The sequence below is a fragment of the Drosophila rhopaloa genome, unplaced genomic scaffold (genome assembly GCF_018152115.1).
Source record: "Drosophila rhopaloa isolate 14029-0021.01 unplaced genomic scaffold, ASM1815211v1 contig_3, whole genome shotgun sequence".
Lineage (NCBI taxonomy): Eukaryota > Metazoa > Arthropoda > Insecta > Diptera > Drosophilidae > Drosophila > Drosophila rhopaloa.
The window spans coordinates 10,423,700-10,449,218 of NW_025335123.1; the positions used below are offsets into that span (position 1 = coordinate 10,423,700).

General features: G+C 45.8%; 5 protein-coding genes across 7 annotated transcripts; 3 read left to right on the forward strand and 2 right to left on the reverse strand.

Moving 5' to 3' along the window:
• The first annotated feature begins 611 nt into the window (after nucleotides 1–611).
• LOC108048434 (40S ribosomal protein S14a) lies at nucleotides 612–1,634 on the forward strand. Its single transcript, XM_017129086.2, has 3 exons — nucleotides 612–714; nucleotides 951–1,212; nucleotides 1,272–1,634. Exons 2-3 carry the CDS (start codon nucleotides 976–978, stop codon nucleotides 1,488–1,490), a joined length of 456 nt encoding a protein of 151 aa, XP_016984575.1. The 5' UTR covers nucleotides 612–714; nucleotides 951–975; the 3' UTR covers nucleotides 1,491–1,634.
• Nucleotides 1,635–1,797: 163 nt separating this feature from the next.
• On the forward strand, nucleotides 1,798–2,750 carry LOC108048435 (40S ribosomal protein S14a-like). The gene is made up of 3 exons (XM_017129102.1): nucleotides 1,798–1,880; nucleotides 2,121–2,385; nucleotides 2,445–2,750. The coding sequence occupies exons 2-3, from the start codon at nucleotides 2,149–2,151 to the stop codon at nucleotides 2,661–2,663; spliced, it is 456 nt and encodes a 151-aa protein (XP_016984591.1). The 5' UTR covers nucleotides 1,798–1,880; nucleotides 2,121–2,148; the 3' UTR covers nucleotides 2,664–2,750.
• A 118-nt stretch (nucleotides 2,751–2,868) lies between these two features.
• On the forward strand, nucleotides 2,869–21,438 carry LOC108048406 (E3 ubiquitin-protein ligase Ubr3). Its single transcript, XM_017129016.2, is given in 12 exon segments — nucleotides 2,869–4,340; nucleotides 6,655–7,391; nucleotides 7,455–7,683; nucleotides 7,741–8,153; nucleotides 8,260–8,418; nucleotides 14,789–16,352; nucleotides 16,355–17,700; nucleotides 17,770–18,193; nucleotides 18,267–19,075; nucleotides 19,138–19,269; nucleotides 19,362–19,501; nucleotides 19,567–21,438. Coding segments are annotated over 12 exon segments (6,741 nt in total). The 5' UTR covers nucleotides 2,869–3,721; the 3' UTR covers nucleotides 19,736–21,438.
• LOC108048421 lies at nucleotides 8,463–14,108 on the reverse strand. 3 transcript variants are annotated; one of them, XM_017129055.2, is made up of 6 exons: nucleotides 11,691–11,992; nucleotides 11,073–11,619; nucleotides 10,845–11,006; nucleotides 9,574–10,292; nucleotides 9,083–9,469; nucleotides 8,463–9,012 (listed from the first exon to the last, which is right to left on the reverse strand). In XM_017129055.2, the coding sequence occupies exons 2-6, from the start codon at nucleotides 11,436–11,438 to the stop codon at nucleotides 8,718–8,720; spliced, it is 1,929 nt and encodes a 642-aa protein (XP_016984544.1). In that variant the 5' UTR covers nucleotides 11,439–11,619; nucleotides 11,691–11,992; the 3' UTR covers nucleotides 8,463–8,717. The 3 variants fall into 3 exon arrangements, with proteins under 3 accessions (XP_016984544.1, XP_016984528.1, XP_016984536.1); XM_017129039.2 differs by lacking the exons at nucleotides 10,845–11,006; nucleotides 11,073–11,619; nucleotides 11,691–11,992 and adding exons at nucleotides 12,896–13,219; nucleotides 13,460–14,108; XM_017129047.2 differs by having other exon boundaries at nucleotides 11,073–11,992.
• On the reverse strand, nucleotides 21,428–25,180 carry LOC108048433 (DM7 family protein CG15332-like). The gene is made up of 2 exons (XM_017129071.2): nucleotides 24,971–25,180; nucleotides 21,428–23,427 (listed from the first exon to the last, which is right to left on the reverse strand). The coding sequence occupies exons 1-2, from the start codon at nucleotides 24,993–24,995 to the stop codon at nucleotides 21,488–21,490; spliced, it is 1,965 nt and encodes a 654-aa protein (XP_016984560.1). The 5' UTR covers nucleotides 24,996–25,180; the 3' UTR covers nucleotides 21,428–21,487.
• Between the last annotated feature and the right edge of the window lie 339 nt (nucleotides 25,181–25,519).

Here is a 25,519-nt window from a genome sequence, read left to right on the forward strand (position 1 = left end):
AACCTATTTTTGATAAAATAAAATAAAATGTATTTTTGATAAAATAATATAAAACTCCAAAATATGGCTTGTTTTTTTGTTTATTTGTTTAGTTGAAATACGTACTTAAGTACTTAACAATTTCTGTCTTCGATTATTCACCAATACTGTTTTATATAATTGTAATGGGATTACAAAACTACAAGGGTTTTTTATTCTTTGAAAATCATTTAATTAATAATACATATTTTTTAAGTTAAACAAAATTTCCCTGGGGGCAGTTTAGTGATCCTTTTAATAGGATATGAAACAACATTGATTAAAAATCATGGAATTTTATTAACACAATCCTGGGGTAGTTTTGTGATCTCCTTGTAAAAATATGAAACCATTTTAGCAAAAAATATTTTTGTAGTTTGAAGTTCTAAAGACTTTTACTTTGAGCAAATAAATAAAAATAATTCATAATTATTATTTGTATGTTTTTTTATTACATCTTATTAAATTAGCAACAATAATTATTTTTATTAAAGAAAAAGTTTAAAAATTTTAATTTAATCATTACCACTTATTTTGTCTTGGAAAAACTGCATACTCCATCGTTTTATTCAAAACTAGGTGGCAGCCTCCGATTCGCTATCGATTAAAGATCGTAACATTTTGGGAAAACTCAGCAACCCTGGCATTTTGACAGCTACTACAGCCTTCTTTTTTGATATCCGGTTCACGCAAGTGGTTCGTTCTAAACTTTTGCCCTTCATTTTTTTTGTAAAAACTTCGTATTTGAGCCCTTTTAAGGCCTCAAAAATGTGCCCCCTCAAGCGAGCTCAATGGGCTGACTGAAAACCATTGTAAAGCTGCCCAGCAGCTTATTTTTTTTACGTTTTTTTGTTTTGTTTGTGCGCACGCCATTGTTTTTGTTTGTGAAAAGTCAGTGTGGTATAAATGTGCCTTCCTTGCTATTCCCGCAGTTGCTGATCGACAAACAACCTTAGAATGGCACCCAGGAAGGCTAAAGTTCAGAAGGAGGAGGTCCAGGTCCAGCTGGGACCCCAGGTTCGCGACGGCGAGATCGTATTCGGAGTGGCTCACATCTACGCCAGCTTCAACGATACGTTTGTGCACGTTACTGATCTGTCCGGACGTGAAACCATTGCCCGTGTCACCGGAGGCATGAAGGTGAAGGCCGATCGTGACGAGGCTTCGCCCTATGCCGCTATGTTGGCTGCCCAGGTGAGTGAGGATTCTGCTGTCCAGTCGGAGCACTGCTCAAGCTTTTGATTCTCCCCCAGGATGTGGCCGAGAAGTGCAAGACGCTGGGCATCACCGCCCTCCACATCAAGCTGCGTGCCACCGGCGGCAACAAGACCAAGACTCCCGGACCCGGCGCCCAGTCCGCTCTGCGTGCTCTGGCCCGTTCCTCCATGAAGATTGGTCGCATCGAAGACGTTACCCCCATCCCATCGGACTCTACCCGCAGGAAGGGCGGTCGCCGTGGTCGTCGTCTGTAAATGGCCGAATGGAGAAATCTGGAATGCAGGAATCCCTGTTTTTGGTCAAAATACTGCATTTGTGTATATGACAAGAAGGTCATTCTGTTTGTGTGCATAGATGCACTGTAATAAACCAGGAAAACATGATGTAAATGATTACAAGACAATGGTGCATGTTAATGGGTGTAACTTGGGGTGTACAACCAGGCTTAATAAGTGATTTATTAAGGGTTATAGCAAAATGTTTACAAAAGTTGCCCGTTTTAGGCCGCAGAGTTGCCACCTTTTCGCGCCGACTGCGCAATGGCAGCCCGATAGACCCACAAAAGCAGCCCTGCCACCGATAACTATCGCCTCAGCAGCTGTGTTGTTTTTGCTTTCTTTTTTCGTATCCGGTTCACGCAATTGGTTCGTTGCGATTTTCTCCCCCCTTTATTTTATTATTTATTGCCATTTGCGAATTGAGCGGCAAAAACGGAAAGATGCCACAGCTAGTGCCATTGGCCCTTTGTGAAATGACTAGACTTAATTTTAGAATCCTCGTGGGCACGGTGTGGATGCGGTTGAATTAATTTGTTTCTGTTTTTGTTGTTGTTTTTGTGAGTGACTTGAGCCGGCAATTGAACAAGGTTTTTCTATACATTCTAGTTGCTGATCGACGACCAGACGCTGCAGAATGGCTCCAAGGAAGGCTAAAGTTCAGAAGGAGGAGGTCCAGGTCCAGCTGGGACCCCAGGTTCGCGACGGCGAGATCGTCTTCGGAGTGGCTCACATCTACGCCAGCTTCAACGATACGTTCGTGCACGTTACTGATCTGTCCGGCCGTGAAACCATTGCCCGTGTAACCGGAGGCATGAAGGTGAAGGCCGATCGTGACGAGGCTTCGCCCTACGCCGCTATGTTGGCCGCCCAGGTAAGTAATCCCAAATTAGCTCGCTAAACAATGTTTAACCCCGTTGTAATACCCTTCAGGATGTGGCTGAGAAGTGCAAGTTGCTGGGAATCACCGCTCTGAACATCAAGCTGCGTGCCACTGGCGGCAACAAGACCAAGACCCCCGGACCCGGCGCCCAGTCCGCTCTGCGTGCCCTGGCCCGTTCGTCCATGAAGATTGGCCGCATTGAGGATGTGACCCCCATCCCATCGGACTCCACCCGCAGGAAGGGAGGTCGCCGTGGTCGTCGCCTGTAAAAATGTGCGCTCCATTGTTTTGACGATGCGTTATTTTTTTATACTATGAAATACAGCATAAATATAGAAACAAAAAATGAAAATGCAGTGGAAATGGCTTGTTTCGGGTGCTCTCGGATGTGTTTTACCAGTGGCAACGTTCGCGGTTGTTATCGATAGGCGATAGACCCGCTTGGCCACCTCAGTATATTCAAACCAGTCGCACCGCGGTCACACTGGATAAAATTCATATACACATACACGCGAACGAAGCGACCGTGTGTGGATTCGTGGAGCAAATCGAAATTGGCAGGATTAAAAGCATTCGCGAACGCACAGGCAGCGGCTATAGGGCTGCCCACGCACTAAGAACACTAACTAGCCAGTTAAGAGGTTCCTTAACCACCGACTAATATGCAAAAATCAGCGTAATTGGCAAGTTCAATGCACGACTAATATATTTGGCCACACTTGCCAGTGTGCGTGCGCGCGTGTGTGTGTGTGCTGTCCGTGTGCGCGTGTTTGTGTGGCCGCGACGAGTATGTGTGCGGTATATCGTATATTTGCAAGACTCGCGGATGAAACAGCGTGAAAAGTGAGCGAAACATCGGGAATAGGGCAGCCCAGCCAAAGAACTCGATCCGGATTCTGATGCGGACGATGGGGATATAGATCTATCCATAGAGCCACCGCACCACAGTAGGTCGGTCAGGCGACGTCAAGTTGGAAAAGCAGGAACGGAGCAGAGATGTCGAAGCGGCTCCACTGAGTCAAGTGTTTTGTGGTGTTGTGAAATTTTCCGTCTCCAGGTCGTAATCTCCGCAATCGTAATCCCGCCGCGATTGATTCCCTCATCAAAATTTTCAATTGAACGCAACTCCGCCATAAACAAAAATCGAAAATTCGACCACTAGCCAAACAACAAAAAATCACGCAGTGAAGAAGAAGCAGCAGCCAAAAAAAAAAGAAAAGAAAACTTGTTTGAAAAAGGCCGAACCGAAGAAAAAGAGTCGGAGTTTCGAGAATTACAGCGTGCTAGGAACGAAGCACCGGCGACGTCACCAAATATACGCATCACCATGGATGAGGATGACAACCTGTCCAATGCCGACATCAGCATCGACGAAGAAGAGGCGGTGGAGCGTTCGCGCGAGGCCATGCAGCAGGATGACCAGGACCAGGATGAGGACGAATCCTCTGATGTGGATCTGTCCTCGGTGTATGTCCTGCCCGCCATAGTCTCGATAGGTGGTGGTGCACCTCCTCCAGTGCGAACTAGTGCAGGATCATCGGGAGGCGGAGTAGGTGGAGCAGGAGCCACAACTGCAGCCACCGACAACTCGCATTCCCCTTTCCACGACTGGGATTCCAGAGTGGCGGCTGCTGCTCCTCTGCCACCGCCGCCCCGTGGAACCACTGCAGCGGGATCTGGCGGCAATCCCTCCTCCTCATCTTCTGGCGATGCCGGCGCCAAGCCGAGCTTCTTCTTTGGCGCCTCGTCCTTTAGTTTGCGCAGCCGCAAGGAAGTGGCCGCCCTGATCAACACCGAATGCTGCCGCGGCAGCCCCACGCCCGATCTCGACTCTATAATGGACACCCTGTTTAATCCGGGCACGCCCATCGACAATCTGGACAACATCGAGTGGATACGATGGCTCATTGCCGGCGGACGCACGCCGCAGGAGTTTGTTAAAATTGGTACGTCTATCGATAAATGTGTTGCATTTCCTATCGCAAACAGCTGATCGCAAGTCCGTTGCCCCTGAAACTCTGCGTGTGTGTGTGAGAGATACCTGTGTGAGGTGTATGTGTGTGTAATGGTTGTAGGGCACGCAAGGAAAAGGGAGAGAGAGGGGCAGAGAGCATAACAGCAAGGTGCAAGGCGGCGTGAAGAGTGCGAGTGCACCACCATGGCAACAGCAATCAAGCGCTCTCGCTCGCACACACACACGAACTGATTAGGGGAGTCGACTTTAGCCCAATTTAATCTCAACTGCTCAACTATTTGCAATGCTGGATTTGTGAATATATTTTATGATTACTTATTTTTTGTGCCAGGCTGCGTAAGTCGCCAAAGTTGCTTTTGTCGTTTATGGTTGTTTGTCCCACTTGTCAGCTCTCACACACGCACACGCACAGTGGAATGCAACTTGCACCTTGTGGCTGTGTCAGCTGTTCGGTTCGCCTTGCGTAATAAATGTTTCCGCAGCATCCGTCCCAAAAACACACGCACACCAGCGCCTACGGGCTTGTTTATGTGCGCTGGCACCTTTTGTCACCGCCAAGTGTTCCTTTTTTTTTGTTTTTTCGCTACTCTGTTGCAACAAAGTGCAGAACAATTGCAAAATTGCACTCTTGCGGCAAAAGTTGATTGACCGTCATTGTTGTTGATTGACACAACAACACGCTACCGCTCACGCACAGTGGGGATTAGGGGGCCCTAAAGTGTGTGATATGGCCCACTGTAAGTTGTCATCGGCAATTGACCGACAGACCGTTATGTTATTGCGCTGGTGTGTGTGAGGGTGGGAGAGTGCACCTTCTTTCCGTTCCCATGTCACCTCTACCCCTCTCCCTTGCTCACCTAGCGAACCTTGTCCAAAAGTTCTCAATTAGAAAGAGATAGATGCATTGGTTGCCAAGCAGGCTATAAGAGAGAGAGAGTAGCCAACTTGTCTGTCGATCGATCGCCATTTAAATTGTCAATCAATTTTTCACTGCACTGCGTTTTAGCCATATTGTTGTTGTTATTGCCAAGTGATTTCCTTCCGCATGCGGCGGCCGACAACGTTGACCTTTTATGCTAACAAGGTCCGAACGAAAAACGCCCCAGAAGACAAAAAAGCAAAGAGTCACGCAACAAGCTAAATTAACTAAGCAATGAGTGCATCATTTTATTTTTGGAACTCAATCAAATCAATAGCAATATCAAGGCAGCCAGAAAATAAAATAAAGCAATACAAAATTGGCCAAAACAAAACAGCTGGCCTCGACAGGTTTTTCGATTTGTGCGATAACTTATCGTTTGGTGTTTGAGGTGGCAGGAAAATTTGCACTTGAGCGATTATTTCGATAATTTTTGGATGGAATGTTTTTAGTATTTAATTATTTTTAATGCCTTAAAGAATTGTTTAAAATCAACGATTAAATAAGATTAATGATTTGATTCCAGTTAAAGCCCTTTTTTTAGTTAGTTAACATTTTTTCCCCATGGAATTTAAACAGCAACTTAGTATATATACTCATTTTGATTGACTGAAAATTGTTATTGTTAAAAATTGTTATTAAATTAAAATTAAAATAGATAAAATAAATAATTTTTATCAAAATTTTATCCAAAACGGTTTATGCAAAGCTATAAATAGTTACTTTTTGGAAATTATTACATATTCAAACAGAAGATACTTTAAATATTTGATAAACTTTTTACCATATTATTAAAATTGTAAATAATGAGTGTGGAAGTTAATAAACAAATAAAAACAGAAACAATGGGGGTTTGTTCTACATATTATTCAATATTTAAATTTTAAACGTTATTTGAAAACAATGTTTTAATCAATGCATAATTTCCATAATTTTTATTAGATTAAATTATTTAAAAATTATAATATTTAAATTAATATGAATTAGTAGTGCTTGAAGTCCTTGAAGTACAAAGTTACTAAAACAGAAATGACGTGCATCACTTTTAAAAATCGTTTAAATAAATTGCACTGAATAGCATATCTAGATATATGTATGTAGATATCTAATGACACATCATATTTAAGGAATCAATAGTTGGCCAAGTGTTTTCTCCTGAAAGATAAATACAAAGAAAATTTATAACTTTTTAAGTGTCTGTGAATGTATCAGTTGGTTAAATATGGTAATTTTCTAGACTGCGGTCAATGTGAAGTCCGTCCTTGCCGCTTACTTACAATTTGTGTGTGTGTTTAGGTTATATTATATAGAGGTTATTGATATCCCTTAGTAAACATTATTTTAATTTTTCAATTTTATTTTGTAGTGCGCAGTTATGACAACCACGCGAAGTGCGGACTGGTGTGGGTACCCCATGTGGTGGCGTACAGGTGTCGTACTTGCGGCATCTCGCCCTGCATGTCCATTTGCCGCGACTGCTTCAAGAAGGGCAACCACACGAACCACGACTTCAACATGTTCCTATCGCAGGCGGGCGGTGCCTGCGATTGTGGCGATACCTCGGTGATGAAGGCGGAGGGCTTCTGCAGCGATCACGGCATCAATAATCGGGTCAATCGCGACCCGGTGCCCAACAATCTGTTGGCGGTAGCCGAGGCCATAATGCCTAAGTTGCTGTTCCGCCTGCTGCAGCACTTCCGCGAGCACAGCGACACCTCTCTCCAGGTGCACGCAACGACGTCGTACTCGTGTGAGGAGTTCGCCAACATGCTGATCGATCTGAACAACATGGGTGAGATAATGCGCAAAGTGATGACGCGTACGCTGATCAATCCGGAGGTATATGCCTACTTTATGGAGGCACCATGCCAGGACACACGGAATGGACGTTTCTTGAAAGCGAACCGGGAGAAGTATGAGGATGCTGTGAACAGATTCCCAAACCCAGAGCCACCCGATGAGTACAGGGATTTGCCGGCGCTTGGCGACAAACTGGTACACACCACGTTGCTCGAGGAGTTTATCTTCTGGACATTCAAGTTCGAGTTTCCACAGACGCTAGTTTGTTTCCTGCTCAACATGCTCCCAGATCAGGATTACAAGGTGAGTGCTGATAGAATATTGTAATGAAATTTTCGACAATGCTCATTCGTTTTCCCCCAAAAGGAACACCTGACCCGCACATTTGTGATGCACTACAGCCGCATACCGTCCGTGCTTGAGATGTCCCGCGATCCTGATACCCTCAGCAACCGGGTGGTCCACATGAGCGTCCAGCTCTTCTCCAACGAAAGTCTGGCCCTCAAGATGGTCAATGAGCTGTCACTGTTGCACGTGATGATCATCAGTCTGAAGTTGATGATGTCCAAGATACTCATACAAAATACGCTACATGGTGAGATTTAGTTTTATGCCACTTTCTTTTTAAAATTAATTGTGGTTTTCCCTGTAGATCCCAGCAAGAATTTTCACTTTGTCATCGACTGTACGCGACAGGTGATGAAGGACCATTGCTATTGGCCGCTAGTCTCTGACTTTAACAACGTTTTGTCACACGAATCGGTGGCCCTGGTCTTTTTGAGAGACGACAACCTCATTGACATGTGGTTCCAGTTCCTCCAGATGCTTCAGGGCATGAATGTCAACGTGCGGGAGACGGCTTCTCACGTGGAATTCGAGCCAAACAGCTACTATGCAGCTTTCTCCTGCGAACTGGAGGCCAGTGCCTATCCCATGTGGTCGATTATTTCGCATTTGCAGGATGGCACACACGCCCACCTGGCCAAAAAGATCATCAACTACTGCGTGACGACGCTTCACGAGTGGCTGGACTCTATTTACTTCATGGAGGCGCGTCTATCGATGGTGGGTGTTATCAAAGGTTTTTTCACTTGAAAACTAAAGTTCGAAGTGTTTTAACACTTAACAGAAAACTCAATATTATTTTAAATTTGTTGATTTATCCTTGCAGGAGGAGATGATGCAGGCTTCCTTCCACTTTCCACTGCACCGATATTTGGCCGCCTTTGTGTGCCAGGCGGTCACCAAAATGGGAATTAGTTTGAACGACGTGCTTCCCTCACGTCCTTATCTCCTCCCCTTGCTGATGATCCATCCGCTGCGCGTCCAGGTGAGTTTCCGTCCCTCCTTTTATATTGAATTAAATAGACTAGATTTTCTCGGTTCTCTGCGTTTTCAGATTCAGATTCAGATTCTTTTTATTTGTTTTTTTTAAGGCTAAATTCCAATATAATTTGAGTTATATTCTTGTCTTGCCCGATTCTGGGACTCTTGCGTATCGTTCTCCTTTGATCTCACTTAACCTACGCGACAGTAATTGCAAGTGTGTATTGATAGGTAGTGTACAACTAAAAAAGCTATGACATAGGTGCGGGATGGAACAGCACCGCCTCTCCGACTTCATCCGCTTTAGAACTTATTCTTTGGCACCTGAACGTGGGGCGTATAGTCGTAGGTTATAAGCTTGGGGCCCAGGAAGCCGCCGTAGCCGTTGCGTCCTTTGTAGTAAATACCAATGCCGGATAACGGTACAGGTGGATTCGAGACCACGTCCTGGATGTCAATGAAGGGCACAGTGCTCTGGGCGGCGTCCTTGTCCAGTCCCGTGTTGGTGAAGTCGATGTACTGATTGTGTCGCGACAAAGGTATTGAGTACGTGATTGTCCGCGTGGACACGTCGGCGTTCTCCAAGCGCAGTTTCTCTCTGAAACGAAAATATGAGAAAGTCAATTTTAATGGTTTTCGAAATAGATCACCCAGATATAAGAGCTTACCTGCGTGCTCCGCTGACATCGGTATTATCGTTAGACTTCCAATAGCTATTACTCTCCGGCTGGATTAGCTGGCCCGTTTTGAAGTCGAACTCGCTGTAGTAAGCCTCTAGATTCAGATGGGCACCCACCACACGGAATCGCACGCCGGTTATCACAAAGCTATTGTCATCCGTGTTCACATCGTCCAGATCGATGGAGCGGCTTTCATAGCTCAACATGTGATAGTCAGCGCCCTTCTTTACATCACGATCAAAGAAGTTGTAATTCTCCACAGGCTTCCACTCCAAGGTGCTCTGATTAACAGCGCCACGCGGCAGGAGTTCGCCCTCCTGGATTTGCAGGTGGAAAATTCGATTTTTCTTCACAAAACGCAAGCCAGTCACAATTCTAAAAGAATAAATATAGATTATTTTTTTGACATTTCAAGAAAATAGGTTCCAGAAGCTTCCATAAATGAGTTTTAAAAATATTTAATCAAAATCAATACTCACCGGTTGCGCTTTACATCGGCGATCGTATCCCGCAGGTTGAAGAATCGATCCGACTTGAGTCCCTGCTCATCGCACAGGCAGAAGCAGTAGCTGCAGTGCCAGAGAAGGTAACGCCACCAGCTGTCCACCTTGGTGGTGCCCCTGGTGCATTTACCTCGCTGTCCGAGGACTCGTCCGTTCTCGTACTCGATAAACTCGTAACGCCTGGTGCTGTTCTGTGGCGACGGACACACCCACATGTCGGAGTCGACAAACTGACAGTTGTACAGACGACCCATACATCTTGGCTGGCGGGCACAGTAAAGTTCCTTAAAGCAGCCCTCACTGCGGGTGGACTGGTAGAAGGAGCACGTCTCTCGGCAGGTTTCCTCATTATTCAGATCCACCTCGTTTTCAATATATCCCTGTAGAAGCCGGGTGACCTGGTCGTAGGTGACGCCTTGTACATGTTTCCCTGGGTCGCAGCGATAAACGATACGATCCGCCCGAAGCATCACGTCCTTGAGCAATTTCAGTGTGCGTTCCGTCCTCTTCTCGTAGTCTGATCGCATCAGTTCCGCCTCCTGTGTGTAGTTGCCCTTGCCATAAACCCGCAGCATCATCCACGAGAACTCCATCATAGTGTAGGCTTTCAGTTCGGTCAGGGCTATGTCTGCATAGAGGGAGTACACAAACTGTTGGGCCGATTGCATTGTATTGCAAATCTGATTGTTCGACACCTGTAAGCAAGAAATTTGTCGCATTATTTGGAATTTCATTAATATGGTTAATACCCAGCTGTTTTTAGGTTTACCCTCCTGGCATTCATTACTGTTTACACTTGAAATGTAAACCGCGAAGTTTTTGTTTTTTTTGTAACTCTTGTTTTTAGCTGCAATTAGCCGTTACATCTGGCTGTAAAAATCGCTGGCATACCCTTAGTATTATATATAATTACGGATCGCGTGGGGGTGTAAGATTAGCATTTGCCTGGGTGTTGTACAACAAAAATTGGACTATTTGTGTTCGATGCAATAGGAAGTTGATGTTAAAAAGATTATTTTAATTATGAATTAATAATCGTGAATGTGAATCACTGTTTCTAAGTTTTTGTTTGACTGGTTTGGTATTAGTTTTTAACAAAGGAGAATGGATTTCCTTTCCTTTTCTTTAAAAACGTTTGTATAAAAAATAGATATTTGTTACCCCTCGCATTATGATTCGATATATCTTCGGATCTTCTAATATCACTACCACACTAATCTATTATTATATTTGATTGGTTGACTAACTATCATGGCCCGGTAGTAGAGGGTCTGTTGGACCATCACTCGTTCAATTTCCTGCACGATGCGTGGCATCGAGATGGTATTATCGTTGCGCAGGATTTCCCGGGAGAGGGTTAGAATGGCCAGTTCATCCAGTTGTGCACTGTTCTGCTTGACAAAGGTGTTCTATATAGAGAGGAGTTAGTGGTTATAATCTCTCCAGAATATTATCCTCAGTGTATGGCAGAATACCTTGTAGGCATCGTATAGCTTGCTGATATAGATGAGATCCCTTTCCAGCAGAGACCATTCGTAGTGATTGAGGACCTCGTAGCGATGCTCCTCGAAGGTGCGACCCATTAGGGGTTTCGCATCGAAATCCCGATGCGAATCGTATACTTTCCTTATTTGCGTTTCCTTGTTGTTCTGGCTGTCGGCCGTTTTAGCCAGATAATCCCATAAGGCACGTTCCAGGGCAATATACTCCGTACGCATGGCGTCCACTTCCAGTTGAGGGATGCGTGGGTGCATCCACCCCTCGCCCGTCGCCGATTTCGTTCCACAAATCACAATTGTAACAAAAACAATAGCAGCTAACGTTGCGATAGGCGGCGCCATATTGACTCGCCCGATAAGTTATATCCGCCCAGCGAATATAAAAAGGGGTTTCCTGGGATATATTTCCAAATCTTTTAGCCTTGAGCTTTTCTGATTTCCCTTCTTTTTAGTTTCTAGTTGGAAGGGCAACAACAGCATGTACTCTTGCTGTTACACTACTTCCTTCAACTGCTTTGCAATACTGGAACAAAGAATCCCGTTTTAGGATTGTCGATTAACTGATTTCACGATGTTTTATTATTTGCGATTTACTTTAATTCGCGCTTGCCCCTTGCCATATAATTTTAGCTGGGTGTTATTGTTCTGAGTGCTGTTCGGCTACTGTCATTTTTTCGTTTCTGTTTTAAAGCGCTCCTCGCTCAGCGGCTGTTTCTGTATTAGTGTGTGCTCGTTGGAAGTAAAAAAATCGCTGACTGAAGCTCTTTTTCCGTGCATTGTTGTTGTTCTTTCAACGAATGCGAGAAGCGTAAATACACACGCACACAGGCAACTTTTTAGGTATATGTGAAGCAGCACAATCACGAATTGAGCAAATTTTGTTTGATTCTTTGGTTGCATAGACTGAAATAATACACTGCACTTAACACAAAGGGTGCAAGCTTAATTATACAATCGATGGCGATCATTTTGGCTCATGCAAAGCAATCGATAAATAGAAAGTTGTAATAGCAATGTTTTTGTTGTCTAATTGGTATGGCAAACAGCTGAGTGAGTGCGTAGCTCTTTCCTGCTCCCCCATTCTCTCTCTTTGACGCAATGCACTAACAAAACAAAGATATGCGCTCTCAGCTCTCCTTACTCACTGTCCACAGCATGGGGGCATGCTGCATTGCCCCCAGACGTTTGTTTGTGGATTTTTATTTTTGTTTAACTTGTTTCGCAGTCTTTTGTTGACACAAGACCTTTGACCTCACGCAAACACAACACACCCGCGCTAAAAAAAAAGGGGAGCATTTTGAGAGAGCGCGTGTGAAGGCTTAACCGTTATTTGGCGACAAAAGAAACGGTGACTAATACACTACAAGACTTTCTTTTGCCGAAAACCAAAAAGATTTTAGTGACGCGTCAACCGGAAAGTCGAGTTTACAATGCTTAAAATCATGTGTCTAGACCTACGTATATCAAATCCACCGGAGAACATCATTCGTGAATCATCCGGATAGCAGGCATTCAGGAAGCAATTCGCAAATTGACACCCCATTCACGATCCAAATTATTACAAAGAAACGTGTTTGTACTTAAACCACCCTAGAAAAGAATATCAAAAAATTGTTTTTTCAAAGTTTTTGTTGACATTCTACTAGGTTTTTAAGTTTCTTGTCTCAAAAAATACCGGTTTTGGTTTTAAAACTAAGTGCAGAAAATATAGCTTTAAAAATATCACCTTAAAAAAATGCGAATTTGTTAAGTTCGAAGCCCCCAAAAATTCAAGCCACATACAAGTTAGTCTATATTACCTCATAGGCGGTGGTCAGTTGTTGAAGCAGGTTGCTGGACGTTGCGTTGGAAGACCTATCCTCGCTGCCGAGAAGTGTGAGATGCAGTCGATCCATCAGATGGTGCACCGAATGGGCATTCGGTGAAACTGTCCATTCGGCAAATGTTATAAGCGTAGACATTTCCAACTTATCCTTATACGCCTCGTACTTTTGCATCTGCTGATAACGGGATGAGATCCTATAGATCGTATCCGAGATATCGTTCATCTTGGCCATTATTGGAGCATTGTTGTGCATGAAACTTGTCACCGATTCGATGGCCAAGGCAACATATTGAGCGTGCTGAAAGGGGTTTTTTTTTTGGAAATTAATCATGAAATTAGAAACGAAGAAGTTGTTATACCCTTGAAGTTACAAAAATGATCAAATTTGTATATTGAACTTAATAGCAAGATTTGTGTTGTTATCGTCCAATATCACCAATAACACTTTTACTATGTTCCAAAAACCTGACCAACATTGTAATACCCACTGCAAGGGTATAAAGAGAGTTAAAGAGCTGGTTTTAACCGACTTACTCACCTGATCTTCGGTTTGATCTATTTGCTTGCTAACTTCTTTCAGACGCTGTAAGACCTTCTTCTGTTTTTCCCGCATGAGGGGGAAATCAATGTTGGCCGCCAGTGGTGAGGATTGGATAATGTCCCAGGCTTTGAGAACCCCTGAGGTGACTTCCTTCACCACATGAATGATATCCAGGACATCCTCGATCAGTCCCTCCGTTTGTGTGGGTTGCTGAAAGGCCACCAAAGTGGCCAGCAGCAGGGGAAGTCCCCATTTCATAAATTCCATTCTGCAGATGCGGCAGTGCGTGTGTGTTAAGTGTTTGTATATTTGTTTTGGAATTTGTTTGTTGAATTTGATCGGTGGGGCTGATATGATGATTGGGGTGCCTTCTATTTATTATGGCTGAATTTCGCTTATACAAAAATTGTTTATACACACACACACACGCCGAATGACACGCAACTGCGCCAGCTGAAAATCAAAACGCGAATGCGACCGCCATAAAAACAGAGAGTTAAGTTTTGTCTCGAGCGTCGAGTTTCTGGGATTGGATTTAATCGGCTTCGTTGCTCTCGCTGCCGCCGAGATTGATTAACAAACGTACAGATGTGGGTTCTACTTGTCTTTTTCTCTTTTCACCGCGTGCAGACACCCTGCCTCGCACACACACACACACACACGGAGAGAGGCTCTTTTTCTTTGTTTTTTACGGTTCATTTTTGGATGATGGGAGAGTAGGAGGAAGGAAGAGAGCGGCAGCTTACATAGGTCAAAGCATAAGTGGGAGCGAGCTGGCAGGCTCAGAGTTGACTTTTCGAAACGAGTTTCGATAACTCCGATTATGTGTCATCGATGTGCCATTGTTATCTGGTTATCTCACTTTATTTAATTCATTATTGTAATATTAACTACTAATTTAAAAAATGTTTGATTTCTATTTTTAATTAGATTTAGATTTTAGCACCGATAAAACAAGTTTTTAAATAATTTGAATCAGAAGATCTTAGGTTGTCTTAGATTAATTTAATTTAAAAATAAAATAAATATTTTTTTTAGATTAAAAGGTTGTAGCCTTAAGCCAGGCTGGTAAAAGCTAAAATAGTTTAAAGTTTAAACTAACAAATCGTTTACTAAGTTTTGCGTTTAATTTTTTAAGTTGGTTAAATTATAATGTTATTAAGCAGCTTTTTTATATACTGCTTTGTACAAAATTTTAGCAAGGAACACCTTGATTAAGGATTTAAAAACTGTCTTTATGTTTAAAACTTAGCTCGCTTTACTAACATACTTTGATTAAGTATTCTTAAATAAACCCGACTAAAACAATTGTATTCCTTTTTGCAGAGTTTCTTCTACGAGATCCTCGCCGGAAAATGGGTGCGCAACGGGCTGCAGATCAAGGGCCAGGCGATGACCTACATCCAGGCGAACTTCTGCAACTCGATGGCAGACATGGACCTGTTCTTCCTGCAGATCTGTGCCACCAACCTGCCGCAGTACTTCTTCCTGCAGAACACCATCGAGCTGTTCGACGTGGGCCTGTGGCTGGAGACGGCTCCGCTGAAGCAGCCGCAAAAGGCGGAGCAATCCTCGATGTTGGAGGGATTCCTCACCTTCCTGGCCACTCTAGTGACGAGTCGCACGAATCTGGGCAACGACGAGGCCACTCAGTGCATCATCGAGATCAGTGCCCTGTTGGCTACCGAAAACAAGACGCATTCGCAGCTCCTCGAACTGATGCCGGAGAGATCGGGGAATGTGCACACCAAGAACTTTGAGACCTTCCTGAAGAAGCTCTCCGTTTACAAGGCTCCGTCCAGTGGGAGCGAGAATCTGGAGCAGGGTCTCTTCACGCCCATCGACGAGGTGTGGGAGAAGCACTACGATCCGCTGCACGTCCTTTTGCGAGCAGTTCATCGCCGGGACTTCCAGTCCTCGCTCGACCGTTTTACGAACTATGTGAAGAGTAAGGAGAAGATGCCGGCGAGCGGGAATCTGTGGCCACCGTTCCGACTGCCGCAGGCTCTGCCCGCAACTAGCTCCTTTAGCGATCCGTGCAAGATTCTCAACTCTCGCGTCTTTCACTCCACCATCCTATCGATATTTTTCCGGGCAGTGCACACCCGTGATGTTTCCGAGCACCTGCTGGCCCTGGCCGTGTTTCTCTTGGAGATTGCGGTGGAAACGAGTGATGATGTTGGCAATTGTCCCGGAGATCGTGCTCCTCCTGCGCTGGCTGCCATGGTGGAGTCCTCGGGCGGTCCGGGTTATCATGGCTACGGTTCGGGCCGGCAGGAACCGCCCAAGCTGTTTCAGTGCTACCCCACGGACAATCTAAGCTGCAATCTGCGCCATGTGGTTAAGAAGGTGTCTCTGAAGTCGCGCGATCCGCAAGTGATAACCTCCAGCTATCGCTCGAATCCGTTTTACTCGGATCTGGACTTTGACGTTGAGGCGGATCCGGAGCAATCGTTGCGAATGATTGGTCATGTGGATTCCGAAGGCGATGAGGCAACAGGAGGCGCTGGCCTGGGATCGGTTGGTCTGGGCCCAGGAGCCCTCAGCAGGAGGAATATCTCGCAGGCGCTGGTCCCGATGCGAGTGCCCGGCATGGAGGTTGCCCTGCCCCCGGATCTCTCGGTGGTCGCCGAAACGGGTGTGGTCATCCGGCAGGACAGCAACGACGATGAGCTACTGAGGGAGGGCGATCACGTCATGGATATGAGTCCAGCGGCCGCCCTGGATTTCCATTTCCCGCTGCAGCAGATCACGTTGCCGGAGAGTGGGATGGAGGTGGCCATCCGGCGGGATCTCCTGCTGGCCGAGACAATTAACATGGGGGCAATGGGCGGAGGAGGAGGAGAAGGAGGACCTGGTGGAGGCGCCAATCCATCGGCCACACCCCCGCGGTGGCCTCCAACGAGATGTTCTCGCCCACCACGCCCACGAGCAGTGGCATGCTGCTGCCTTTCCAAAGGGTCCAGCCCGTGGCCGTTCCCAGCAGCGTCAACATGGACATTGTCCCATCCAATGCTCTGGGTGCCGGCGGAAGCTTCACCTCCGGCGTGGGTGGTGGCGGCACTGGACGTAGGATGAACTACGAGACCGGTGGAGCACGAAAACGATCAGTGGACATTGCCATCGGTGGCAGCAACAAGGACGAGCTGCACTTGGAAGAGAGTATATTGTCGCTGCTGCTCAAGCTCCATTCCCAGCTCTCGGGCACGCTGGATAGCTTCTCGTTGAGCGACGGCGAAGAGCACTCATTTGGCGAGGATTCATCCATGGATGTGGACTGCAACGAAGCCAGCACCTCGATGGCAGCAGCCGAAAGCACCGCTCTGGCCGAAAGAGGACGCAGCAGGCGCAACTACAAGAACATTCATGTATCCTCCTCCCGCATCGGCGATGGACCATTCTTTATTGGCAATCTGCTGCGCAAGATCGCCAAGCAGGATGAGCAGTGCGCCCTATGCATCGACGACATCCGGGCCAAACTCTGGCCCAACCAGCGCGAGAAGCAGGCGGAAGCGAAAGCCCGCGAGACCAAGGAGAAGGAGGAGCGCCGCAAGAAGGCACGCGAGCGCCAGCAGAAGCTGATGCAACACTTTGCCAACAAGCAGAAGCAGTTCATGCAATCCGCTGCGGCAGCTGCCAGCAACATGGACTACGGACCAGAGGACGAGGACGACGAGGAGCTGTACGAGGAGCAGCCGCGCGAGAAGGAGTACGACTGCATAATCTGCAATTGTACCACGCCCAGCACGGAATCGAATCCTATAGGACTGGTGGTTCTGGTCGAATCCAGTGGCATTGTTGGCCATCGACGGCGCATCGCGGAGCGACTGCCGCTGCCCCTTAACGCGGAGGATGAGTCCCGACTGGAGCACACCACTAGACTGGCCGCCGAATTCAGCAGGCGTACAGAACTGCTAAGTCTCAAGTTTGGCGACGAGTCCTGGTATCTGTCCAACAACATGGCCTACGACAATGGTGTGCATGTCCAGTCGTGTGGCCACCACGTTCATCTCAGTTGCCTGGAGGCATACCTCAAGACACTGTACACCACCCAACGCCAGCCGGTTCAGGATCGCGGCGAGTTCTACTGTCCCGTGTGCCGGCAGCTCTCCAACTCGGTGTTGCCGCTAAGTCCACAGCTGGACAGGCCCTCGCACCTCGTCCGCTCAGGTAATCAACCGTTCGAGCGCCTCGTTGCCGACCTCACCGATCTGATCAAGGAGAACGAGACGATACCGGTAAGCATATTGACCTTTGAATAGGACAGCTTTGAGTGATTTGTCTAAAACGACCTTCTTCACTTTCAGCAGCCATCAAAACTAACAGAGGCCATGGGTCACGCTATGGAGGTAATGACAAACATTGCGCAACGCAAGGTCAAGTGCGCCTCGATCACGTTCCGCAAGCTGTTCATCTTCGTAACGTCAATAGCACGAACAAATCTGGAGGCGGAGATCATTCAGCGTGGCGGATCGCTCTGCTCGGCGAATTCCACGCGGTATAAGCCGAAGAGGGACTGCATCGTACCGCTGTTGCACGTCCTATCGGTTCATGTGCGTGTCCTGGTGAAGTGGCCGCTGTGGACCAGCTGGGCCTCGCTGGCCGGCCTGCCTGTGGGCGATACGGAACCGCTGCCGGCGCACTGCGTCGAGATGATACCCAGCCTGCTGGCGGATCCCATTGCGCTGTTGCTCAAGTTCATTCTGCTGGCGCCACTGCATCTGGACCAGGGTGAGTACTTTAGCTTGATAAATGCTACCCTTGCTTGCCCTACTTGATGCTAATGGCCTTTCCTGCTCTGCAGATTACTTCACCTGCATGGTGAAGGTGATGTACAACCTGCTGTACTACCAGATTGTGGTCCAGCTGTGCGTCACCCTCACGGATTTCGAGTGCAATCACATTCTCAAAGTTTACGGCAGCGGCTGCGCTGACAGTGGCACTTCCGCCGCGGGAACTCAGTCGGAGTCGTCGACCGCCGGATCCACGACCAGCTCGTATAATCGTCGCCGTGGTGGCCACCAGCAACAGAGCTCTTCGGAGCTGGGCAAGGCCATGGCCCTGGTGCTGAGTCAGACAAATGAGCTGGCTCACTTGCGGCGGGATTGCATACCCAGCACCAGCAGCTCGGCGGCAGCGGCTGCGGCGGCGGCTGGCTCCTCCTCCACAACCGCATCAGGTTCCGCCACAGCAACGGCATCAGCCTCCGCCTCAACCTCCTCGACCCCGCCGCATGAGGTCAATCTCAAATCCATGGAGCTCCAACTGCAGTCACTGTGTTTGCCCTTCCTGCGAGTGGCTGCCCTGCTCCGCCAGCATCTCTATCGCCACGAGATGCCCGAGATCTCGGCCCCGGGTCTGGAGTTTGTGCGTCTGGTCTACTACTTGGAACTGGTCACCGATTCGATGGACTGGGATTGTTTTAATGCCAGCAAGGGCCTGTGCTTTATTCCCGGCACTGAGCAAACGCTGCCACAGTTCTGGTGCCAGCAGCTAATGGAAGTGCGTCCGCCGGCGGATACGATCAGGGAATTGGTACTCATCAATCAGCACTCGTTGTGGCAGCAGCCGCGACTTCTCGAACTGCCGCGCGAGTACGAACGCTTGTTCACGGTGAGCTTTGCAAACCCTAATTGGATTTATGTATATAATCTAATATCTCTATCCCCTGGCAGTACTACCACGAGCGCCCGTGCCTCAACTGCTACAAAGTGCCCAAGGAGAGCTCCATTTGCCTGCTGTGCGGGAAGATCGTTTGCCTCAAGCAGAACTGCTGTGCGGAGAACGACTGCTGCGAGGCTGTTCGGGTGAGTAAGCTGTATAGTTTAAGGGTTCATTTAAGGAAATCCCTCATCACCACAATTCAATCTAATTCCTGCTATTATCTGTCCTTAAATAGCACACGCTATCCTGTGGTGGAGGCATTGGCATCTTTTTGGTGGTCACCTCCACGTACATCATCGTTATCCGCGGACGACGCGCCTGCCTTTGGGGCTCTCTGTATCTGGACGACTTCGACGAGGAGGATCGCGATCTCAAGTGAGTGCTTGCCGGCTGTATAAAGATTATAGAGATAATCAAAAATTTTCTTAAACCTTTTGCAGGCGCGGCAAACCTTTGTATTTGAGCCAAGATCGCTTCAACCTGCTGGAGTCGCAGTGGCTATCCCATAAGTTTGCTCACACAAAACACACCTGGGTGTTCCATCGGGATCTCTTGTGAAATATGGAAGATCTACTGCGCAGCATCCAGGAGCTGGTTGGCCAGATCTGAGATGGGATTGGAAGCGTCAGTCAGCTGCCCGGCCGCTCCTCGCCTAGTCGAACCAGTCAACCACCCGCCCCCAAAATCCCTTTCAATCACCAGCCCACACTAATCCAACCAAGCAACAAACCAACAACCCCACTTGTCCCCTAAGTTTAAGCGAGTTTCGTTGTTGTTTCGGCGCTTCATTCGCGGAGGAGGAGTAGGAGTAGGACACCAGGCCGCGTTCTGTCCGCTATCTGCATCCGTATTCGCTTACGGTCACCCCCAACCACTACGCCCCACGCACCTAGAAGCAACGTCGGCAATTTGCAATTAATTGATATTACACATTTTTATATATAACAATACTTATAAATATGGATGCAAAACAAAACGAAAAACTACAGCTATATGATTGTTTGTTGTCAACTGTTCAACTGAGAAACGCATAATACACTTAATATAAAAATCCGCCTAATCTCGCGAGCAAAAAAAATATTTATCAACAAATTTAGTGCGACCTAAAAATACATAAATACGCTAACCACCCAATTGCTGGGCGAAGACGAAGAAAATAAAACCCTGAAAGAAACCGAAATTTAAGCTCCGCGCGGGTCTCTCTAGTTGCGTTCTACCTAAACTAAGTCTTAAGTCCTTAACTCTATAGGTTTTTTTTTTTAGGGAAAACAAAGGCAAGAAAGCAAGTAACAAAAAATAACACGATACACAATATAACAATTGTCTACTTTGGCCTCATGAGTTTGTGCATGTAAAAAATGAAAAAAGATTATATAGTTAATATATATAAATACCATATTTACTAAAGTTAATGCAACAAAAGCAAAAAAAAAATACAAAACAAAAAAACAATAAACGAAAAGCGAATTGTGAATTGCGTAGAAATTAGTTTGCATATATCCCATTATACATAAATATTATGTAATTAAGAGTGGAAGCATAAAGAAAAAATGATTGACGAAGAGGGTAATCTGAATATGAAACACTAGGATCGGAAGTGAATTTGTTATTAGTTTTAACAAATTGTGTGTATTTATTTCTAGTTCTGCAATTCGATTTATTGAAATATTAGCTAGTCTTTGCAGTAGATCAATTTGATCGTTCAATTTGATATTGAATTCCCATTGCAGCTATGAACGGAAGTGAATTTGTTTTTAGTTTTTAAAAATTGTGTGTCATGTAGGAGCACACATTTTGTAAAAACGTGTAAATGACTCGAGTTGCAGAACTAGAATTGAGTATTTAAGGTTTTTCAAGAAATTCAAAAAAAAAAAATTGAAGGTATCTCCTTCATTAAACCTGGTTGTCTAGTAATTGGTATAAGATTCCATCGAGTTATAGAACAATTGCATGTGAGTTAAAAAGACATGGGAAAAATTGCTGCGCATTGTAAATACACTAAAAACGAAGCTGCATCTTGTATAATTATATATTAAAATATCACATTTTTCCCTTATATTTTTTTTTGCTAGTTATACAAATCTAGATGTTTCGGTTGGCCTCCTAGACTAACTAAATACTACTCTGCAAAAACAAAAAAACACACGATTTAAGAGATTAAATAGCACAGCACAGCAAGACACTCCGAATACACCGACACAGATACACACACACCCTAGTACTCTAGTACACCCAAAAAAGATAATGTAAACATGCATTCTGAGTGACAAACCGAAATCCCTGAATAAAATTTAAAAATCATTACAAAAGAACGTATGAACATATATAATTGCAAATGGACGAATGACATGACCACAGCTTTTAGTGCATCTTGCTGCACTCGGAGCAGGCGGAACAGGCGGGGCAGGAGGAGCAGTCGGGACGCTTCTTCTTGCGCAAAGCCTGCCGGCGGCTCCTTTCCATTCCCTCGACATGATCCTGCATCCGCTGGGCGGTCTCCTGGCGGATCTTGTCCCGGTCCTCGAGGATAATGCGCAGCTGCCCCAAGGCGCGATCGACGTCAACTTCGGGCAACGACATATTCCCGATTAGCAGCTCGATTTCCGCTTTTCCTATATCGCCCACAGCCTCGGCTATCAGATCGATGTCACTGTCCATTTTGAAATACTTGAGGTACTTCTCCTTGGATCCTTGGGGACCCTCCTCGGATGTTGACGTTTCCATATCCCCTTCCATATCCACATCCATACCCACTTCCAAATCCACTTCCATATCCACTTCCATTGCCGTTTCTGTGTCCGTTTCCGTTTCTATTTCGGCTTGCCATTCAGTTTGGCACACATCGCTACCGATATTTTCGAAAGCCACCGGGGGTTCTGGTTCTGGTTCTGTCAACATCAGGGTTTCAGAGGCTTCCTCTCGGGTTATTTTGATGCAGCATCCGAAATCATAGGCATCAATGTAGTCGTCCAACCTGAAAGCACCCCTTGGCGTCTTCCTGATCTCCGTCTCCAGCAAGATAAAGCCATTGGGTCTGTTGCAGTTCGTCGATGGCTTAAACTCCATAGCTGGGAGAGATCCCTCGTCCATGCTATCGCCAAAACACTCCAAGTTCATGGCCTCTATCTTCAGCTCCTCAAGCAAACAACTCGCCTCCTCCTCCCTCGAGAACTTGCCCACAAGCAGCGGTGGTGTGATGACGGAGCTATGTTGTGGTTGTGGCGTTCCGTGGCACAGACTCCCCTGGAACCAGGCATCCGGAAGGACTCCCGGCCTGAAGACGCAGCAAGCCTCGAATCCTTTGGGCAGGAAACGCATGGGTAGAAAGATGGGACGCTTCCGTGCCTCCATCTGGGGAAAGAGGTCCTCGGGAAGCTCAAATTCTGGACAGGGCTCGTCGCCCATGGTGGCGAAGGCGACCGCGGGAATATGCGGATGAATCACCGTGGAGAGAATGGCCACCGTTAGGCTGCACATGCGCGGCATGACCACCAGTACATTGGTCAGATTCGGGGTATATATGTTGTACTGCAGTGGCACAGGGCGAATCGGGTAGGGTGACCGTATCATCGGTGAAACCGGCGGGGTGATCACCAGGGCCACGGTCAAGTCATTCCGAGTCAGCCTTTTCTCCAGATTGATCACTTCCTTGCTGACCGGTGCCATCATTACCGGGGGAGGCATCTTCGGTACGCGGATGGGAGTGAGCGCTGAAGCTAGCGGAGAGGATGGAGCGGGTGGAGGGGGCAGAGCGGGTGGAGGGGGCAGAGCGGGGAGGGCGCTCCACACGGGCGGTGACGGCCAAGCGGGCGGCGGTGAGGGGAGAAGGGCAGAGCCTGCTTCGATGATTTTCTTCACCTCCGGCGAAAACTGGGGATTCAGACAGCGACGACCCACGAACAGAGGCGGCGTTTGACCCTTGTGATCCGCGGGCATCAGGCCAATGGGATAGAACCGCCGGGGGATGACACCTGGACCGAACACCCCGCCGGCTTCGAAGCCGGGCGGCAGCAACAGCGTGGGCATATAGACGATCTTGTCCAGGGGAGCGCGCAATGGAAACAGGGAGCGCGGCACTTGGAAGCAGGGCGCCTTGCAGCCGTCAAAGAAATCTGCAGCCTTTTGGTCGTGCTTCTGGATCTCTATGAACAGCCGGGCCACCACGATCCGGTCCTTGTGCTCGTAGACCATTTTCGGCATGATCAGGTTGCAGAGGTAGGGCAAGTACTTGGGTCGCTTGATGATCACAGCATCCGGAAGTTCCTTGCGCTTTACCTGGGTCACGGTCAGCATACCTATTACTGGGGGAACCGAGGGATAGGAATAAGTGTCGGTTGGGTTGGTGGCGAAGAAGGTCTTCGAATCATTTAAAAAAACATTTTGTTGGTTTGAGAAAATTAAAAATAAAAAAAAAAAAGTCGGACGCGATTTTATTATTTTTGTTTGATTAATACGGTCTAAACTCAGAAGCGAAAATGGATGTCAGTTTTATGATTCTTAAATTAAAACCAAACAAGCCAACATTTTTAGGCTTCAAACAAAAAAGTAGTTAACATTTTCGTTTTTTATACCCTTGCAGAGGGTATTAAAATTTCAGTCAAAAGTTTGCAACGCAGTAAAAGACATTTCGGCCCCAATAAAGTATATATATTCCTGATCAGCATCACTAGGAAAAATGGGTCAAAAATTGGACCAACGCTAAAATGAAAAATTTTGATGCAGATTTTTTGAGAATCGAATTAAGAGTCTTTAGAGGTATGCCACTTTAAAATCGGATCAAATTTGGTAAAGTTATGGGCTTTGGAAGTTATGGGCCACCTTTTAACAACACATCGGAAACTTGGAAATAAATTACATGAAAATGGGTCAAAAATTGGACCAACTCTAAAATGAAAAATTTTGGTGCAGATTTTTTGAGAATCAAATTAAGAGTCTTTAGAGGCATGCCACTTTAAAATCGGATAAAATTTGGTAAAGTTATGGGCTTTGGAAGTTTAGTTATGGGCCACCTTTTAACAACACATCGGAAACTTGAAAATAAATGACATGAAAATGGGTCAAAAATTGGACCAACTCTAAAATGAAAAATTTTGATGCAGATTTTTTGAGAATCGAAATAAGAGTCTTTAGAGGTATGCCACTTTAAAATCGGATACAATTTGGTAAAGTTATGGACTTCGGAAGTCCAGTTATGGGCCACCTTTTAATAACACATCGGAAACTTGGAAATAAATGACATGAAAATGGGTCAAAAATTGGACCAACTCTAAAATGAAAAACTTTGATGCAGATTTTTTGAGAATCGAATTAAGAGTCTTTAGAGGTATGCCACTTTAAAATCGGATACAATTTGGTAAAGTTATGGACTTCGGGAGTGCAGTTATGGGCCACCTTTTAACAACACATCGGAAACTTGGAAATAATATCAGAAAAAAAAATTCAAAACAATTATAACTCTGTTTTTAATTTTTTTTTCAGACAACAATAGCATATAGCTGATATAGAAACAATGGCAAAATGCACCGAAAATATGTCGATAGCTTTATTGTTTTTAGTAATATAGGATTAGAAATCGAAATGTAGTTGATTTGTAATAACTGCAAGGGTATATAAACTTCGAATTATATACTACCTGCAACAGAAAGAAAACTTTTTGCAATGTTACATCCAAATAGCTTTACAACTGAGCGATTAGTTTGCATAAAATTCGAAGGACGGGCGGAATCGAATCGCCTGGTGATACTGATCAAGAATATATATATACGTTATGGGGTCGAGAAAATTTGCCCTTAACTGCGTTGCAAACTTGTGGATTTCTTGGTCTTGAGTATTCTGTTTTCGTACCTTTGTTATTTCCACGCTTTTTCATTTCGATGAGGAACAGGAACAAGAGTGGCAATGCAAAATAAAATTGATTGTTGTAACGAAATATATAAGACCGATTTCTCGGTATTAACTTCAGTTGAAACAATTTTGAAGCCGATTGGGCAGGAGTAAACGGGTTTTGTAAATATAAGGTTTATAAATGTGAAAATCTGCCTGATTACTGAAATTCTGGCTCCGGGCTCAATCCAAATTAATTTCTGACAGTTGGCAGTAATAGGAAGGCCTACCAGCACACCAGTTTTTAAAGGCCAGCTAATGCTCCGTTTAGGCCTCATTTTTGTTACTTAAGGGCCTAGAGATGGGAAAAAAGTAAAGGTACTAATTTTGTAAGCCTAACCCATTTCTTTACTTTTTTTGCAATTATCTAAACTTAGACAACTAACTATCGTGTGCAGTGGATTTCAAAAAATCTATTTTCTAACGATTTTTGATTTTTTGCGAAAAGTTGTCTGAAATGAAATGTTTCAGCTGTAAATGCAAATCGATTGTAAGCTATAACAAATTCAG